Source organism: Chionomys nivalis, chromosome 18, assembly GCF_950005125.1.
Source record: "Chionomys nivalis chromosome 18, mChiNiv1.1, whole genome shotgun sequence".
In the NCBI taxonomy this organism is placed as follows: Eukaryota; Metazoa; Chordata; class Mammalia; order Rodentia; family Cricetidae; genus Chionomys; species Chionomys nivalis.
Genome location: NC_080103.1, coordinates 33,630,392 through 33,650,043, shown reverse-complemented (window position 1 = coordinate 33,650,043; position 19,652 = coordinate 33,630,392). Strand labels below are relative to the sequence as shown.

General features: G+C 47.3%; 1 protein-coding gene across 1 annotated transcript in view; it reads right to left on the bottom strand.

Moving 5' to 3' along the window:
• Abca4 (ATP binding cassette subfamily A member 4) overlaps positions 1–19,652 on the bottom strand; it is a 124,838-nt gene that overhangs the window by 15,246 nt on the left and 89,940 nt on the right. Inside the window, exons 27-41 of the mRNA XM_057793337.1 lie at positions 18,991–19,253; positions 17,941–18,065; positions 17,433–17,531; positions 16,448–16,634; positions 13,386–13,480; positions 11,992–12,024; positions 9,776–9,881; positions 9,570–9,644; positions 9,157–9,326; positions 7,601–7,778; positions 5,716–5,831; positions 4,612–4,759; positions 3,485–3,608; positions 3,024–3,153; positions 383–503 (exon numbers count right to left, since the gene is read on the bottom strand). Of these exons, the coding sequence (XP_057649320.1) occupies positions 383–503; positions 3,024–3,153; positions 3,485–3,608; positions 4,612–4,759; positions 5,716–5,831; positions 7,601–7,778; positions 9,157–9,326; positions 9,570–9,644; positions 9,776–9,881; positions 11,992–12,024; positions 13,386–13,480; positions 16,448–16,634; positions 17,433–17,531; positions 17,941–18,065; positions 18,991–19,253 (1,970 nt within the window). The remainder of the gene's footprint in view (positions 1–382; positions 504–3,023; positions 3,154–3,484; positions 3,609–4,611; positions 4,760–5,715; positions 5,832–7,600; positions 7,779–9,156; positions 9,327–9,569; positions 9,645–9,775; positions 9,882–11,991; positions 12,025–13,385; positions 13,481–16,447; positions 16,635–17,432; positions 17,532–17,940; positions 18,066–18,990; positions 19,254–19,652) is intronic.

Here is a 19,652-nt window from a genome sequence, read left to right as displayed (position 1 = left end):
AGATTCCAAGAAACTGGGTTGAAGACCAAGATAGGGGTAGGGCAGGCAGTGGAGCCTGAGTCAAAGGCAGCAAAGAGAGCTTTGAGAGAAAGGCACCAACATTAGGAGGTTACAAATTAACACGGCAGCAGACAAACACAGCGGTGTAGGGACTGAACTGCACCATGCACACGCAGAACAGAGAGAAGATGCTGATGTTCAGTTGGAGAAGCTCATCTAGGGGCCTTGCGGTACCCAAGATGACCAGCAGGGACAGTACCATGGGAAATGGCTGCTCCCGGAAGGCAAGTGACTATACAGAGGTGCCATACATGATGGCCCTGTGCCATGTGTGCGCTCAGCTCGCACCGCCAAGATAGTATTGCCCACTTGTGCCCCTCACCTTGGTTAGTTCATTTAGCCATAAGATGTCGGTTTTATTTCCCCCACTAGTGATTCTTTGTCTTTCTTCAGCCACATCGTCATCTTCATCAAAAATGGGCTCTCTAGCCGGCTCAGCGACCCTAGAGGAAGGGATGTGGACAAACAGGGCATCGTGTGCAGTAACTGTCACACGGTTCCCTTCCTCCTACCTGCCGTCCATCCCCCCACCTTTACTCCCCTAGGCTTCTTTCCTCTAAGTCCTGACGGGAGGGGTACTAGGCAAGAGGGTCAAAGGCTTCTGCTCAAATCAGCCCCACACTGTAGCCCTGCCCTCTTAATGCACAACCTCGTGCTTGCCCACGGACCTCTCTGAGCCTTGCCCTCCTCAACCACATGAAGGGGAAAGAAGAAGGTCGTCTCGGGGATGTGTGAAGATGAACTCTGGATGACGTCTGGTACAGAGTGAAGGCTTGGGATCTGGGAGTTAGTACTATGCTGTGTTATAGCTAGTGTTAAAATCTTTCCACTCTGGCAGGTGAAACGTCGGTGGGTTATCATCTACCAGCCTTCCTTTTTCCTCCAGCCTTTCCTATCAACGTCAAAACAGCTTTGCCATCGTATTAACACATGGTTCCAAATCTTTCTTGTTTCTTTGGATGCTCTAGGTTCCAAGTCAAAATTCTTCAAGCTTCTATGTCCTGCAGGCAGGTCCCACATGCTGTTACCACCTGAACATTTGTAATGCATTCACTTCTCCACCAATCCTGCCATCCGCCCTAGTCCCTACCTCATGCAGGCTACTCTCACTTGATAGCCTCAGCGTGCCGAGTGTCTGACCTTTTGACACTGATATATGACACTGTCACCTACAAGTGCGTTAAGCTATACTCCTAGCTGCCCTTGGATGTGTGCAGCCTGTAGGCTATAACTTAGACATGCCTGACCTAGTACTCCAGCCTCTCCTTCCTCCCTCACTGACTGCATCTCATCTACCGCTAAATCTTGTCTAAAGCAGACTTTCTTCTGCTTTTCTCTATCACCGCCCGATGCCTCCGTCCCTATCCAGCTCACTGCATATCCAGCTCTTTGCAGATCATCACGGACTCCTATCTTACCTCTCAGCCATGGTAAGATCATGGTTAGAATATTCCTGCTTATAGGCTTGAATGCCAAGTCATCAAGATAAGGAGTATGTCAGGACCCAACACTGTCTTCCCCTTTGTACTCATTCCATACCCCTTCATCTTCCTGTCCCACAGTTCCCTGGAAGTCCCTCTATCCCAGGTATCAGTCTTACTCTCTGGGGCTGCTGCACTTTGGTGTGGGCTGTGTCCCCTACCAAGAGGACATCCTTTCTCCCTTCCACTCCCTTTGCTTGCTAATTACATGTATGGGTATATTTGTTGAGTGTCTGGAAGCCCGGCCACTCCGATTTTCTGTAGGACTCACTCAGTTATTGATATCAGAATTTAAAGCGAAGTACTTAGTTTGGGCAATGAACTCTCTTCCCCTCTTTTCTTTTAAACTGTGTGGACAGCACTTCTGAGGGGTCTGTGGACGGTTGAGAGACCCACCAAGAGCTTCTCACAGTCCGACCCATAACTAGAAGCACTATTGACTGTTTACATGTGTTGTTTTTTTTTTCAGCTCTCTCAACCGTGCGATTAGGGAAGTAGATCATTATAATGTGTCAGGCCCTGGAGTCCTTTTATTTACATCTTATCAAACTCACCCTGAGAGGAGGAAAGGTTAAGAAACAACAACAACAAAAAAAAAATGTCATTAAATTTTTAGGGAGGTCTTGGGTGATTAGAACTCAGGGCCCTCTGAAAGGGTTGTACTCCAGAAACCAAGCTCTGGTCAGCATGAGGCATGCAGGTCTGGGGAAGAGCCTGCGTAAGGAAATATGGCTAGGCAGGAGCATAAGTTGGTTGAGCTGCCCCTTGAGATGTCCTGGGAAGTCTAGGGTTGGCAGAGAGCTAGCTTGGCTATGGGCATGGAGGTAGAGTAGCTTTCTTTCACCTCTCCCCAAGCCCCTGGCTGCCCTCACCTGGCACAAGGTCCCAAGGTTACTCCTGCACTCAGTGTTGTTCTAGACAGCAAGGGAGTTTGTTCTGTCTCTCCTTTCTTATAGCTCAAAACCCTGCTTCCTCGTATTTTAGATAGTCCATAATTATTCTTATTTACAGTGCTAGCACTCAATTTAAGATAAGTATGTGGTAACTACACAGAAGGTTAAATATTAATAACTGAAATGAAAAAAAATGTATTTCTAAAAGTTTGAAGCTAAGACTTGCCTCAAGTTCTAACAGGCCTACTTTAAACCTTCTCTCCTGTAGCAGAACAAGCTGGGCCTTAAGAATGAAGAAAAGATCAATGAGGCATGCAGTTTCTGAGAACCACGCTGATACAAAGGCCAGGGCTGAAAACACTTGTGACCAGATGGCACCTCGGGGTGCAGTAAGACACACCACCAGGTGCCAGGCGGTGGTGGCACATACTTTTAATCCCAGTACTTGGGAGGCAGAGGCTGGCAGATCACTGTGAGTTTAAGGCCAGCCTGGTCTACAGAGTGAGTTCCAGGACAGCCGGGACTGTTTCACAGAGAAAAACCAAAACCAACAAAACAAACAAAAACAAGAACAAAATCAAGAACATACCACCGGGTGAAGAAAAAGTGGTACTGAATGAGGAGTGTCAGAAGGAAGTAGACTACCCCTTCTGTTGCCATAGCAACCAGATTCTTCCCAATCAGGTCCCACTGGAAGGGGTTGGAGGAGTATTCCTCCCCTGGGGATGGAAGCAACAGTATATTAGGAGGCATATTCTGCTTTAGGGTTCCCAGGCTCACCCATGAAGACCCGACTATGACCCAGATGCCCAGGTCTGGCGGAGAGGCTAAATGAGATCTCAAATCAAGTTCCTCTTGGCTCCCCAGGTCAGAGTGTAGTAGTGTAAGATCATGCCCTTTGCCCCACCCTAAATGGCAGTGTAATTCCTGACCAGGATTTAGGTCCCCCGCTCCAACCGCTAGGCTACAGGTCTGACGTTAGAACCCTCGTAACTTTCCCAGCCTGGATGGATCCACGGTTGTGACCCACAGGCCTAGGATGCTACCCACCAAATTGGGCATAGACGTCTGTCACAGCTTGGCTCAGTGCCAGGTCGACGAGGCCTCTGCCCAGGCAGAAGTGCGGAAAGACAAAGAGCAGCTTCCTCAACATGGCGTTGAACCTGATCAGCGGCTGAGAAAGAGAAGGGAGGCGGTTGAGGGTGGAAACTGAGGCCAACTGTCCCCTTGCAAGCACAGAGCAAGGCCAGGCACGCTGGTCCTCTGGCAGCGCCCAGTGGCCACCCTCTGAAATGAGAAGAACTAGTGAGAAAGGGCAGGCTAAGGAGACACTTGAGGACACAGACCCCACCCCCCAGGGAGCTGGATTGCTGGGCGGACAGCCAGAGCTTGGGGTAGCCTGAGCAGGACGTAACCAAAAGGGGTGAGGGATAAAGGTAGACCTGCAGCCACATACTCTCCTTTTTTAAGGGTTCTGTCTGGCCACCCCATTCTGGGGAGGGAGATGTCAGGGGGTGGGCCTACTAACTTGTAAGATAGAGTCATTCAGCACCAGGATTTCCTAATCCTCTACTCAGGGTTTCTTTGGGAGCAAGGCAGTGTATGCTAGTATGTTGTCATTTGTGTATATGTAAAAGTTGGGGGAAAACTGTGTTTATTTGTATGTCTTCAGAAAACATTAGGAACCTCAATAAGGTGGGGTCTGGATAAGGGAACTGGGGGAACCGAAGTGGGGAAGGAACTTTTTCATTGTGGCAATCTTTTTGTTTCTTTTAGATTTGGGAGTCACATGAACAGAAGCTTCTGGGGCACATTCAGTTAGTGTGTGGTCCTTATGAAATCACTTGAATGTCATCGTATGAGTGTGTGTGTGTGTGTGTGTGTGTGTGTGTGTGTAACCTAAATTCCCTCGAGGAAACTTTCTACCTTTACTCTAAAAAGTCAGAATCATGAGGGAATGTATATCGCTTAAAGAAGAGGCTTACAGAACCCTGGTGCTCAGAGCACATAAATCAAGAGGCAAGAGTAGGGAGTAGTGTTGAGTGAGGGTAGGGGAGGCAGCCTGCTCATCTGTGCACATGAATCTGCACGCACAGTGTTTGCCATGGCTCTGCGGACTGGTGCATCTGCTCTACCATCCTACCGATTAAATCAAGAAGCTAGAAAGTTCTGCTCACCTGGTTATTCTCAAATAGTTCCAGAATGAAGGTGATGGCAGTGCTGTTGATGCCGATGAACAGGTTCGCACAAGACAAAGCCACGTAGGCAGTGCTGGGGACGTCAAACAGGAAGGATGCTGGGTACATCATGGGGATGACTGCCCATCTGTGTGAGAGGACAAGAGCTCAGGGAGAGAGTTCTGAGATCCATCCCATCAACTCTATGGCTAGATACGAGGTGACGTATTTGAACTGACTGGGGTCCCAGGGAGAGCAAGGAGACACTCCATTCCTTGACTTTCGTGCCTCATCTTCAAAAGGAGATGACAAGGCCTGCCTTGACCATCGCATGGGTTTTATGAGGAGCAAATGAGGCAGGAGCTATGTGTGAACTTTATGAGCCCTAAAGCCTGGAGGCCACCCACAGTAATGCTCTCTGCTCCGGGTAAGGCGGAACTGAAGGAACCAAGAGCTCATCTTCATCATTTCATCGTTCACAGTCAAGCTGGCTTCTGAATCCATTTTCAAGAGGGATTAATGGAGGCCATTGTTCTGGGATGAATGGAGGCCATTGTTCTGCTAAGACTCTCCTCTCTTCACAAGGACGGGCCAGGCATCATTCCTTTTTATGGATGAGGAGTCTGAGGTCCAGGTAATTGAATTATTTGTCCACAGTTAATAGGCCCGAGATACAATGCTGCATGCTGTACTCCATCATTTGATTGGATTTTGTCTCTATGTCATCTTCTAGCCTGATGTGGGAGTGGTGTTACGGCTTGGAATCATCTACTGTATGCAGATAATTCTTGGCAAGCACAGAGGGAGACAATACACTGCACAGTTTGCCCACAGAGGGGGTAGAAATCAGAGTAGAGAGTGACCGAGTCCCAGGCTTTTTCCAAGGCCACAGTTGGAAGGGAAGAAGATTTAGACTATGTGGCATTCATCTCCGTACCCCTGAATGGACTAGGGTTCAGACTTAAAGGGCTGGAGTCAGCCAGACAGGTTTCTGATTAGCTACCATGGAAGTGTCTGTGACTAAACCTGCACGTGCTCCCACTACAAGAGGAGCCAAGTTTGGTACCAGAAAATCTACCTCCTCCCCTAGCCCGGATGACTTACCCATACAGCATGAGCAAAGCCACGAGAGCAGGAAGGTGATCTGGGGATGTGTAGGCTTTCTTCTGAAACCCAGCAAAGATGCCCACCACCAGCCCCGCACTCACAGCATAGTTCATCTTGGAGAGAGGAGACAAAAAGTCACTGAAGCTCTATGACCCAGGGACCAGGCTCCTCCAGCTCTTATGGTCTGGGATTGAGTCCGCTTGTCCAAACTGGTTTTTCTTAACGTACAGAGTTAAGATATCGGTTAAGCTGTCTATAGTGTTCTCACAACCTCTTTTCTACCCCTGTTCAAAGACTAGCAGTCTGTATCTTTGAAAACGACAGATATAAAATTCTGTGTCATCTCTTTCTCTCTCACTAATTGGTCATAAAGCCCTGGAGGTTCTTCTTTCTATACATGTTTCCAGAATTTGGAAAAACTTAAAATATAGTCCTTGGTCTTGAAAAGGTCACATGGTGGGGGTAACTCTTCTAAACAATGTGGTTCTGAAGACATTAGATTAGGCTTGGAAAAATAGACAGTTTGGTAAGATTAGATCTCCACCACGGTGAATCCTGGTAAGAGTGAGGAGGGCACTGGAACGCATGCCAAAGGCCCTGTTGAGACAGACAGGCATAGGGAATAGCTTAGCAGACTGGGCTATACACACATCTATCTCCAAACAATACACCCACATTTTGTTCTTGTAATGTTGAGATAAAACAAAGATCTCATGGACCAGGTGTGGTGTTGCATGCTTTTAATCCCAGAACTTGGGTGGCAGAAGCAGGTGGATCTCTGTGAGTTCGAGGCCAACCTGGTCTACATATCCAGTTCTAAGCCAGCCAGGGCTACATAGTGAGATCCTGTTTCAAAAAAAAAAACAAACAAAAAAACCCCTCATTATTCAAGACACCAAGAAATGATGACCCTGTCACATCATAAGTAGACCCTGTTAACAGTTCCTTTTGATCCTGTGACCTGTAGTAACACACACAGCACTGTGATCTCTCTCTGCCCTAATCAACAATGATTGCTGTTTGCTGTTAATGTGATTTTTTTTCTTAATTTTCCCTAACATGGTAGCTATTTGAATACATAATAAATATAGTCATTTAAAATAATTACCGTGTGAGTGTGTGTGCATGATATATGTAGGTGTACACGCTACAACCACACACATGTGTGAAGGCAGAGAACATGTTTCTGCAGTTGCTCCTCTCCTTCTACCTTTATATTTGTGCCAGGGATCTAACTCAGATCATCAGGCTTGTGCGGCAAGCTCCTTTACCTGCTGAGCATCTCACTGACCCCTGGTTACTTTGAAGAAGTAAAATAAGGCTTCTGGATAATATTCCCAGATTTGGCAAGTTAAAATATAGGACGCCCAATTAAATGTGAATTTCTGATAAGCCGCTAATAACTTTTACTACAAATATGTACCATGCAATAATTGAGGTGGGATATACTAAATATTTATGCTACAAGTTGTTCATTGTTTATCCTGAGACTCAGAGTTGGTGATTAGACTGTATTTTTCTGGTGACCCTATCACAAGGAAGTTCTACCTTCCCCTTTGGGGAGGTTGAGGCAGGACTTAAGACAGAGACGATGGATGGAGAGTCCTTTCAGTATTTACCTAATCAGACCCCTGCTACTCACTCATCTCTGGCATATAGAGACCCTGGAGGGGATCGAAGCCCTCTTGGTGACAGGCACAGAGCACCCCTACTCAGTGGCTATTAACTGTGCTCTGTGGTCTTCCCAAGGTTTAGTTCCCACCTGCCTTGTTAAGAAGGTGCCAAGGGGTAGCAGTCACAAGACAATTTTCCCAGCAGCCCTCCCTCTTCCCTGCCAGTCCCAGCCTGGGCCCCAGGAAGTTAGGGAAGGCCTGGCACTCACAATGTCCCAGAGGAAGTTGGTCAGCCAGTAGGTGGTGGGGCTCACGCCACTGATAAACTGCAGGTGCTTGGCTTTCGTCACCCTCTCCTGGATCAAGTAAAGGACAAAGCTGGCTGGAACGAAGGACATGGCGAAAATCACACATATGGCAATGACGACATCCACGGAAGTGGTCAGCCTGCAGCGGGACCAGAGAGAGGGAACATCAGAAACCAGGGAAGGCACACCGGAGGCTCCGGCAGTCCTCACCTTTAGACCCACATCCCCAGCGGGAAGCTCATCGTCTCACAGGATTGTCCTAATCAAGGCGAAGTGGATATTTTTATAGGTTGCTTTTTGGATTCATGAGAGCATTCCAGACAGCCTTTCCTTTTATTTCACTCCTACTTATTTATTATTATATGTACATAAATGAATGTTTGTAGCATCTCCAAATTCTACTTAGTTCTGAATTTTTCTATAGACTCTTGCGTTTCCTGCAGGCATAGACAGGCTTCTATTCTCTGAAATCACTTATCTCAGAAATGGTCACGGGGCTAGAGAGTTGGCTCAGTGGTTGAGAGCACTGGCTGCTCTTCCAGAGGTCCTGAGTTCAATTCCCAGCAACCACATGGTTGCTCACAACCATCTGTAATGAGATCTGGCTCCCTCTTCTGGAGTGCGGGCATACATGGAGGCAGAATGTTGCATACATAATAAATAAATAAATCTAAAAAAAAAAAAAAAAGAAACTTACTTGTAAACTCAAAGGATATGACGCTAGTTATATAAGGTTGGTCTCTGGAGCCACACGGAAGGCGTTTGGCTTGGGAGTAGACACTGAACCCTTCCTAAACCCTAGGAGGTTCCAGTAGCTTCCCAGAAGTTTACACTTACAAAATGCTCTTCCTAGCCAGGCAGTGGTGGCACATGCCTTTGATCCGAGCACTTGGGAAACAGAGGCAGGCAGATCTCTAGCTCAAGGCCAGCCCGATCTACAGAGTTTTAGAACAACCACGGCTACACAGAGAAACCCTGTCTTGAAAAACTTAAAAAAAGAAAACCCTTCTCCTAAGTTCTCCTCTCTGTAGGCCTCAAGTAGAGCAAATGGTGCCTCACACATGCAAGACAAATCAATGTTCTTCCTGCCTGAGGCTCAGATTTGAGAGTCCAAGCCTGAGGAACACAAACATAGCTATCCAAAGCAGGGCTATCTGCGGGGAATTACCAGAATCCACAACTCTGCCAGGGAAGTGGAGACTCCCTGAACCTTCCAGGTCCTGGCAGGTTCTTTGTGTCCTGGCAGGGAGGTTAATGGTGTAATTCAGGAGGAACTTGTTATCAAGGGCCCCAAGGGAACGGCATAAAGTGTTCATTTACTTCCAGATAAATGGAGATGGGCAAGAACAGCCAAGCAACTTGGTGCAGGAAGCATTTGAAGCTGGTACATTCCTATGAGCCCAATTAAACGTTACCACTCGGGCCTGCGCCTCACAACACTAAAAAGACTCTCTTCGGTTTTCAGTGAGAGAATAAGACAGGGAGGGGGCTGGGAGCCTGGGATGGTGGCTGCTCACACTGTGATCTCTGAGAGCTGCTCCTTGGTCAGGTTCAAAGGCTGGCTGATGACCGTGATTCCGTACTCCTCGGGGTCCTTGTCCTTGGGCAGGCTGGCCCGTAAGATGGCGTTGTGGGCCACGTTCAGAAAGCTGACCAGGGCATGCCAGCCCTTGTTGTTAAACCACACCTAGAGGGGCAGACAGAGACAGGCTTCACTGGATGGGTTGAGCTACAACCCAGGCTCCAGAGAGGGGACACAGACAGGCTGTTTAAAGGAAGAGCTACCAGCAGCAAAATGAATGTGGCCAAGGAGGAGGAACTTGGCAGCCATTTCTCGCTTGGTTTTAGCAGGTGCAATGGAATTTAATTGAGCAGGGTGAAAACAGTCAAATTATGAGCCCACAGGAGTTTTTAGCTTCGGGTCAGTTACCTTAATGTTGTCTTTGGTTTCAAGATGTTTGAGGAAATCTAACATTTCTTTAGAGGCCTCCCTGGTGACAGGACCCTAGAACAGCAGAACAAAGAAAGAAATGTTTCTTCTTGTATTCCCCCTTCTCTAGTATGTAGGATAACTTCCTTCTCTTCGTATTCAAACAAGTAAAAAATTCGACCCTGAACTCCAGTCTGTTTACCTACCCCGCTCACATTCATCATCTGGCCAAGGTCACTTAAAAAACCAAGAAGTGCTTCCCCTGTGACAGGGATGGCAGAGAGCTTCCCGCCGATGGAGATGCCGCCATACCTGCAAGGCAGCAAGAGAGCCTCCTGTCAGTGCCAAGATGCTCATGCCCGCCAGGCTCACGCCCGCCAGGGTGATATCAGCTTCTGCAGGGGCTGTGTATATGGGGGAATTGTCTGGTCTATTGAGCATCACTGTCCAACTTTACACACTTTTCTCTCCTATCTTTAGACCTAAAAGCTAATAAACTCACCCCCTAGATTCCACATCTGAGATTAAGTATACATTTGACTTTCTAACTCCGAGCGATTTTGATCTCTGGTTTCATGCCTTTTCCCGAGAATGGCATGACTTCATTCTTCTCTGTGGAACATATAAAACCACACACGGCACTTTCTTCAATGGGCCCCTACGTGGATTCCTTCGCTTGGCTGTCGCAATGCTGTGGTAAACTTAGGTGTGCAAGCATATATCTGTTGTACGTTAATTTACGTTCCTTTGGAAATACGTCAGGAGTGGAATAGATCAAACATCGCTCTGCTTTTAGATTTTGGAAGAACCTCTGTACTGGTTTCCATGGTGACCAAATGTACAGTCCCACATATGGTGCTTATGGGGTCCTCTCCTCTCTGTATCCTCAACAGCACTTGTTCTTCCTTACCTTATTCTTGTCAGTCCTTCTGACTGGGGAGAGACGGGATTCCCATGTAGTTTTGATTTATATTCCCCTGGTAGCTAAACATGGTGAGTATCTTTCATGTATTTATTGGTCACTTGGATTTCTTTTAAGAAAGGTCTGTTCACTTCATTATTCACTTATTGGTTTATTTGTTCTTTTGGTATTTAACTTTATGAGTTCCTTATATATTGTGGATATTAGTCCCTTGTTGAATGGTTATCTGGTAGAGATTTTCTTCCATTCTGGTGGCCATCTCTTTCCTTAGGTAATGACTTTCTCTGTTTTAGAGAAGCCTTCAATCTGCTCTTATTTCCTGAGCTGTTAGAAGCCCTACACCTGTGCTTATATCTTGACGTCGTTTCCCATTGGTAGTTACAAAGTTGCAGGACTTACCTTAAGATCTCTGATCGATTTTGATCAATTTTGTCCAGAGTGAGAAAGGGGGAATCTAGTTTCCGCTGTATACATGTGGATAACTAGTTTCCTGGCATCATGTATTGCAGAGAGTATCTTTTTTTCCAGTAAATGTTTTGGGCACCGTTGTCAAGAACCAGGTGGCTGTAACTGTGTAGGTTCATGTGTGAGTCCTGTCCTTTACGCCATTGGTCTATGTGTCTATATTTTAATTTCTTTTATTTTTGAGATTATAATAAAATTACATCATTTCCTTCTTTCTTTTCCTTCCTCTGAAACCTTCCAGGTGCCCTCCTTTCTCTCAAATGCACAGCCTCTTTTTTCACGCATATGTGTGTGTGTGTATAAGCACAGGTGAAGGGCTTCTAACAGCTCAGGAAATACACATATACATATCTTTGAGCCAGTATACAGACTTTGAAGTCTGAAGTCAGATGTTGTGATATCTTCAGGTTTGCCTGTTTTGAACCAAACCTACACCAAATACATACAGAAGCACAAGGTGCCGAACAGCTGAAACCTCCAGGATGCTCTAGGAACAGGATGGCTACTGGAGCTGGACCCTTGAAACTTAAATGGAACAGGCCAGGGAACATCTACACTTAGAATCTAAGATTTTAATTCATCATAAAATAGTACCTTTCCAGGCATGGTGATGCATGCCTTTAATTCCAACACTCGAGAGGGAGAAGCAGGCAGATCTCTGTGAGTTTGAGGCCAGCCTGGTCTACAGAGTGAGTTCCAGGACCATACATTTCTAGTGTCTGCTTCTCTTGAAAGGCAGGACCTCCTAGGACACTGCCTTTTGAAAGCTTTTCAGGCCACTGTAAGAACCGACCCTGAGGAAAGAGTGCCACCTACTGAACTGAACGTCCCACGTTCCCTCCAGGGGGCGTCTCCCAGCCTCAGTCAGCACCGCCCTGACATGTTTAATGCTTTAAAAAAATAGTAAGATTGCGGCGAGAAATAGTGCGATGCGATAAATCATTATCTTTACCTTAGCACGAACCATTTTAATGATCTAACAGCCACGTCTATAAATTAACTATTTCAATCGCCCCTCCCCCAGGAGTTTCTTACCTCTGTTCATTGACCCAGAATTTGCTCTTTAAGCTGGAAGTCAAAATAAAAGCATGTAATAAATACCATCAGGATAGCAGTCATGTTAACTTTTCTTCCTACTCATTGGGGTGTCTCAGTTCTGGGGTGTTTCTGCAGTTCCTAGTATCTAAGCAATGTAGTATTCGCCAGGTGAATCTGCACACAGAGAAAGGACTACTACATTCCAACTCTGGCTCTCCCAATTGTCTCCTGCACACTGGACTTTCTGACTAGTCCTTTAGACAGGCCTCATGCTGGACCAGTGACCCCAGGCTAGACCTTGAAAACATGGCAACAATCGTGAAGTGAAGCTTGAAACCCTCCCTCTTTTACCGAGTCTAAGAAATTCTAATAATCAGCTGTATCCTTGGGAGACATTCTGACTTACTCCTCCGCATTCGGTTAAGACACTGACTTGAGCGTTTGGAGGTAAGATAACGTGATGGGGAAACTCTAGTCCCTAGAGTTCAAGTGGATCCCGAACTGTCCTTGTCATCGGCCATCAAGTAAAATTCAAAAATCCCATTATGCAAATATGCTATCCAGTCAGGTTTAGGGTGGCTTTGCTTATTGGATTAATGGACAAACTCCCCACCCCACCCCGTTTCTGGTTTTGGATTGGGCGGTGCTCGTGTTCTCACTGCCAGGCTGGCCCTGCCCTCCCAGCAGCTGTCCTGCCGTCTGCAGTGCACTCCAATCTGTTAGGTCTATTCGTCATTTGCTCAGACTCTACTATGGAAGGCCACCAAAGTACTGTTAAAAATTAGGCAGCGAGCGTCATAGAAAGCCGGCAGAGCACCTGGAGACTGGCTCACACTTCCTTAAAGGCCTTTCTGGCAGAATGCTTTTGTTAAGCGGCTGAAGGCCTGATAAGGACAGCCACAGAGCTGAGAGACATCAAAGTGTCTGCGGATGTGTTCGAGGGCAGTAACAGGTGGTAATGAGTGTGGCAACAACAGCCCCCAGCCAGTGCCTGACCTGGCTTGTACCCAGACGCTGTCCCTGCCTTCCCCTTCTCAATCTCCTTTTGTTTCTCCTTCACACTTCCTCCACTTTCGCTCCTCAGCTTCCCCCACTTGTCCTCCCATGCCCTACAAACTCTGTCTCTCTTTCATAACTCCTTAAGAGATGCATTTTTTTGTGACACTTGCAATCGTGCCTGGGATAAACGCCTGCTGCTCATCTTAAACATAGAAACAAGCAAGAAAACTGACCTCAAGATGCCCCTTATGTGTATATATCTCAGTCACTTTTCCTGCTGTCTATGGCCCTAACAACCTGCTGCCCCCTCACAGTTAACGGTGGGGAACTGACTTTCTGCCGTGGTTGGTGTTGACAGGCAGCCAGGATGACAACAGTGACGGATCGCCTACCTGCTTCTTATGAGAGCAGGATACGTTTTCACCAAGTAGTCGGAGATGTTCCTGCCCGTGAGATCTTGTAGGACTTCCATGCTGCGCTGTGTCCTCTGGGGCAAAGAGACAGTCAAAATTTTGGCATTGAGACGTTAGGGTTCACAGAACTGCTGCTCTCCAAAAGTTATTATGGACTCAGATGCTGGGACACACTGACCACAACCCTGACAGCGCTCCAGTTGCTACATCTGTGATGTGGGAGTCATCCTTGATTCCCACCCCCCTTTGTCTCAGTCCATCCATGACTTGACTACAAAGCAAATCTCCAGTGGATCTGTGTCTCCCATTCTGAGCTTGCCACCCCACCTACGCCTCGACAGAAACTTCCATACTGTTTCCATGGCTCCGCCCTTGGGTCTCTGCACTCCTCTCCACCCCCACCCCCGTCAGATTGACTTTAAAGATGAAAAGCATCCGTCAGTCACTTCGTGTACCTTCACCGCGCTCATCTCACAGGAAACATGCCTTTGCCTGAATCCACTCCCCGCCTCTATGCTATCCCACATACAGCATCATTCTAGGAAAGCAGAGGTCTTCTCTGGCTTGTTGGCTTTCCCATCCCCAGTACCCAGCACGAAGTTGTCTGATAATATATTGGAAATGAAATAATTTGAATAGCACTTTACAGTTTACAAGTCACTTTCAAAATATATCTAGGAGTGGAAGGTCATCAAGAGATTTGGAGAAACGCAAAGGCGCTAGACCTTGGCCACCAGGGGGCAATGTCACACAGTGCTGAGTTTCCAGGATCCGTTAGCGTCATAGGTCTAGAGTGCCACACAGCAGTGGCTGACGGGATTCAAGGTGGCAGTAAACCACCATCAACACACATTTATTTTTCATGTTTTCCAGATGCCTCCCTTCCCCCACCTGATTCCTCCCTTAGTTCATTCTCCGCCATCCTCCCTCCCTGCTAGGTGAAGCAGCAGCTCCTGGCAGGGACAGTGTCACAGACGGTGTGACGGGGACCCTGGTGAATGTCCTGTACACAGGATCCCACCCCGCTGCTCTCACTAGAGAACTTTACTACAGAGAAAGGGAGGTTAGGAAAAGTGGGCCAGCTTGCGTGAGGTTGGCCTAGGATCACCTGCGTCTGACTCCCTTGCTGTCTGTCACCTGTTCCTCCAACTGACCCCAGTACCTAACCAAATAACCCTGGTCACAGGCTGGGACAACCGCTGATGCATGAGGCAAGGCTGAGACAAACATTTTCTAAAACTTCTGTCAACGACAACGTTCCTACTTTATCTCTGTGTAGAGTAGAAGTCAGGGAGGGGGCGCATCCGTCTCAAGGCCCGCCACTATCAGAGCAAGGTCAGAGCAGGAAGGGATGCTCCAGGGCGTGGCATCTGCTGCCCTGACGATCCAGACACTGCTGCCCCCACCTTCTCTTCGCCGCCTCTGAACCAGAGCCCTCCTTCTGCTCTTATTCCTCGCTGAATGGGAAGGTGCAATGGGAGGGTGTATGGATGTGAATGCACGTACAGGTATGTGTGCATACATGTGCATGCATATACTTGTGTGTAGGAGATAGGGGCTCTATAGAGGTGCGACATTCAGTTCTGCTCCTAAGGAGATATGAGTGCTAACAGGGACACTTGGGGAAACTAAAGTTCAGACCTACTCTGACTCCTCTAGGACTTCAAATGTCTCCCCACGGGCCGAGGGCCATGCTACACTGAAGGTAAGTTTCTAAGTTAGACAGACAGCCTCTCAGTCACTTAGGAAATGAACTCCTGTGTATCAAGGCTTGGTTTTTCTTTTCCCAGCCCAAATCTTAGGGAGCCAGGGATACCTGCAATACTGCAGTATTGATGTCGCCCGAAGAGAGAATATATTGCTGGATAAATATAAAGGCATATGCTTTAGAATTTTTAAAAAAGAAAAAGATTGACACTGGACCAGTTGTGAGCCAGCAGCCGTGACAGATGCGACGGTAACACATAACACATTTTTTGTCCCGTTACGTCTTCTTCCTGCTGCTATTGTTGTGGCTTTTCCCATGGGCACAGGCTGTGCAGAATTAAAGTGACAGTCCCTGGTCTCTCTTGATGCTGGGTCCCGTCCAGTGAAAGGGAAGTGGGGGGGGGGGCTATGCAGTAGCTTCTAGAAGTCTTCTGTGCACACACTTAAAACGTGCATTGTTATCTTTTTCTTAATCTCATCTACCTGACTGCCTAACAAAATAGTTACTAGCACTCTGACTGGAGAACCAGAGGTCTGGGCAGCTCAGAGGAACAACCGAAAAGAACATGGTAGACCATCCATGCTATTAAGAAGCAAGCTGTATCTCGCTTTAGCCATTGTTAGGTCAGGGCTGCCATCCCTTGAGCTGACGGTAATCCTAAATAGTTCATTACTCACATTGTTTCTGTGAATCCTCAAAATGCTGTGAGCTAATATGGTTCTCCTCAGCCCCCAGAAGAGAAAGTGAAGACGGTTCAGAGGCCGAGAGACCAGACCACGCCTTCCAACTCCCGTGCCTGATCCCTGCTCCTGCAACACCCTGCCTCTTTGGGAATCATCCGCTCCTTGAGAAATAACGAGAGATCATCTGTCCAAGCCACCTGGCAGGCTGTTACCAACCAGAGAAAAGGTGGGGCTCTCCCGCCCTGGAAGGCACGCCCGAAAACCTCCAGGAGGGCTTGCTGGGGTCAAGAGCACACAGCTCTAGACAAGGCTGAGAGTCTTGCAAAAGATAAGTTGCTGGGTGTGTGTGTATGGATGTTAAATACATAGTGCACAGGCACATAGATTATCCCTGCCCCCTTCTTCCTTTCTTGTAATGAATATCAAACCCAGGGCCTTCCAGCATGCTAGACAGCCTACTGCTGAGTTCCAGTCTTGGCCCCCTAGTAGGCTTAATTAAAACTGTTAATCAGAATGTAAACATAGAAACACTTGAATACACAGCAGCATGACATTATGTTGAATGGAGAATCTAAATGATCAACCATGGGAAATGATTTAAAATTGACAGACACACAGGAATAGCATGCAGTTGTTAAAAAGGCTGGTACCTGTGGGGGTGGGAGCCCTCCAGCGCCCTCGGGGCACTCGGGCAGCATGGTGAGCTTCTCTCGGGTGCTGCACGTGCAGGAGGGGGAGGGGTGGGCCGCCGTCCATTTCTGCTTCTGGAACAGGTGAGTGATGTTTGGGGAAACGGAAGGGGTCTTCCAGGAGGTTGAATTTCCACAGGGGTACTCCCTTATGGAAAAATGAGAAAATATTCCACAGTCAGTCCCACTGCTAGTGTGTGTGTGTGTGTGTGTGTGTGTGTGTGTGTGTGTGTGTGTATTCCCTAGAAAAGAGGAATCATGACTGGCTCTCTCCTTCTCTACTTTTCTCTTCCTCAGAGTCAGGAAATTTCCCTCCTGAAGATTAGAGTCTGCTTAAGGAATATCAGAACTGGGGTCCTGCTTGTGACAAAGTATGAACTAGAGAATAACCATCTAGTTTGTGGATTCTCTAGGTTTTTTGGGGGGGGGTTGTTTGGTTGTTTGGCTTTTTTGTTCATTTGCTTTTGTTTCTATCTGGCAGTTTTTGCTGTTGAGAGATGAAAAAAATAACAGAAGAATCTGAAATGTGTCCGTTTTTCTCTTAAGCAATAGCTTTGGGGAAGACGGATGAGAGAAGATGCTACAATTACGCTGAACTCTAGATACCTGGTGGATCAACTATAGTCTACAACTCTGTTTTCTATAATTACAACAGTGAGAGCCAGCTGGCCTTAGAAATAATCCTTGTCATTCAAGGTCCAATTATACAACAACATATCCTTTGTCTTCTTCCATACATAGATATAGAACGTAGAAAATTTCTAGATGGAGACATAGAGCTGTTGATGATGGAGCCTTCTAGAATACAAGTTCTGCTTAAAGAAGAAGTTGGGTCAAGTGCTGCTTAGAGACATGGACGTGATCCATATAAGAGGGCAGGATCAAGGGGTCTTTCCCAACACTTCCAGGCTGGTTTGGGGGTCTCCTGTGTTAGTGCAGGACTTACAGAAGCCACTTGTTCTTTAGACAACGGTTGCCAAAGCCTGGCTTGTTCAGGAGGACGTCTGCCAGCACTGTGAGGTGTTCATTGCTGGGCTCATCCATGCTACATAGAGAGAGAGAGAGAGAGAGAGGCTCATGTGATAGACTAGGACAAAAAGGACAATGGTCACTAACATGCAGATATAAGTGTTTACTGAATTCCATGACACGCATGTATGTGAGGCCCTGAACCCTGCCTGACTTGGAATGGTTGTGGGGCTCCTGGAAGTGGAGTACTCTACCATACACACCTAGAGCTCTGATGGTTGGTTATCTATGCCTCAAAAAAATGGAATTTTGATGCCCTTTTCCAAGTTTCATATCCTCTTTCCTTATGGACCCTCCACTGGACTCCTTTGACCTTGGTGACGATTCCAGGAAGCGGGAAGGTCAAGATCCTTGTAGCAATCATGTGGCCCAGGAATATCACACGTCAGAGGATAATGGTGTCCCGCAGGGATGAACCTACATACCTGAAGAAGGTGTATTGATGCCCGTACATCCAGGGCTGAAGGGTCAAAGCTGGAAAGTCACCAAACGGAGGCACAACAACGGAAAGCATCAGAGCCCAAAACACGAAAGTGGCAGGGAGAACAATCTGTAGGAGAGTAGCCACAGAGACACGGGCTGAAGTGCGAGATGACACGCACGCACGGAAGGCAGACAAGGCACGTGTGTGTACCCATACCGTGCACACATGAGGCACGCACATTCTTTTAAGCCTTTATTCTCATTTCACAATCCCATGCTGGTAGTGAAGGACAGGCTTCTGGGGGAACGTTACAGGCAAGTGTAAAAGGCATTACATGTAGCAGGAAGCAGAATGTTCCTGCAGTCACACAAGAATCTGCATGTATGCCATGCTCAGCCAGAGTCTAAAGGGACGTTTAAAGAACAACCACATTACTTGCTTCTCCTTGAACCAGAGTTCTTTTTTCTCAATGAAAAACAGAGAAAGGGGGTTGGGCACATAGCTGAGCTGGTGTAGAGTGTTTGCCCGGCATGCATGAAGACCCGAGTCCAATCTGTAGCATTGTATAATATCGAGCTTAATGGAACATGGCTTTAACCCCAATTGTTCCAGGTCATTCTTAGCTACATAACAAGTTCGAGGCCAGCCTGTAGTACACGAGGCCCTGTCTCAAAATACAACAATGGTTTTGAAAAGCGAATGAATTCATTAGAGAAATTAATGAAATACATAACTTTACCTTTCGTTATGAGAATGGAAACAATATGGACCAATGTGGTACGTTCCTAATTTTTACTCTAAATGAGGTCCAAACCTTTCAAGAAGGTTCGCAAAACCCAGAATCAAAATAAAGGTTTGGAAAGGGAGGAGCAGAGCCAATAGGAGCTGAAGAAAGGGTTCTGGGTAGTGGGTGAACCCATTCCCACGGATGCACCCAAGTAGACGGAAAAGCAGGACCAGGGTGGGGGTGGGGTGAGGGGAGGTGGGGTAAGCGGGGGGTGGGGGTGGGGGGGTGGGAGCCGAGTCAAGCCCAAGCTGGCCACAGCGGTACCTGAGCCAGAAAGTCCTTGTGGCTGCGGACGGCGTGGTGGAATCTCTTGATTAGCAGCGCCTGCACATGTTGAAGAATCAGCCGAGCGCCTGTGTAGAATGGGGCGCCCAGTTCCTCTGGCCTTGGGGAAGACTGGCCCTTGGAAGGATCCACTTGTCCTGGGGAGCAGGTGTGAGAGCCCTGGGCAGGTTGCCTGACTTTCTCAGTGAGAGCAGAACAAGGGTGCCGGAGATCAACATGTTCTCTTTTTTGCTGCGTGCTACCTAAGGGATCAAGAAATTGAAAACTATAAACATAGGAGATTATTATATACATTTCCCCCCTACAACATCAGTTACTCTTCATTTAGAAAACCACGGGGCATGGAGGTTAATAATATTTTTGTCATTGTTTGGGGTCAAGCATCACTCTAACCCATCCATACTTGGCCACCTGTACTGTGGGAGGTGGGGGGAGGTTGTGGAATGGAGGCTCAGAGCCGGGAGAAAAAGATTTATCAGTGTCTGTGTGGCTTTAGGTCGTATCTCAGGCTCAATGAACTCAGGTTCCCCAGATGCGTCAGGTCCCTGTCCTATCTGCCTCATTCGGTTATCGTGCTATTAAGCAACATAATGCTATCAGGTGCTTTGTCTGAAGCAAGAGGATTTGGAAGTGTTGCCATG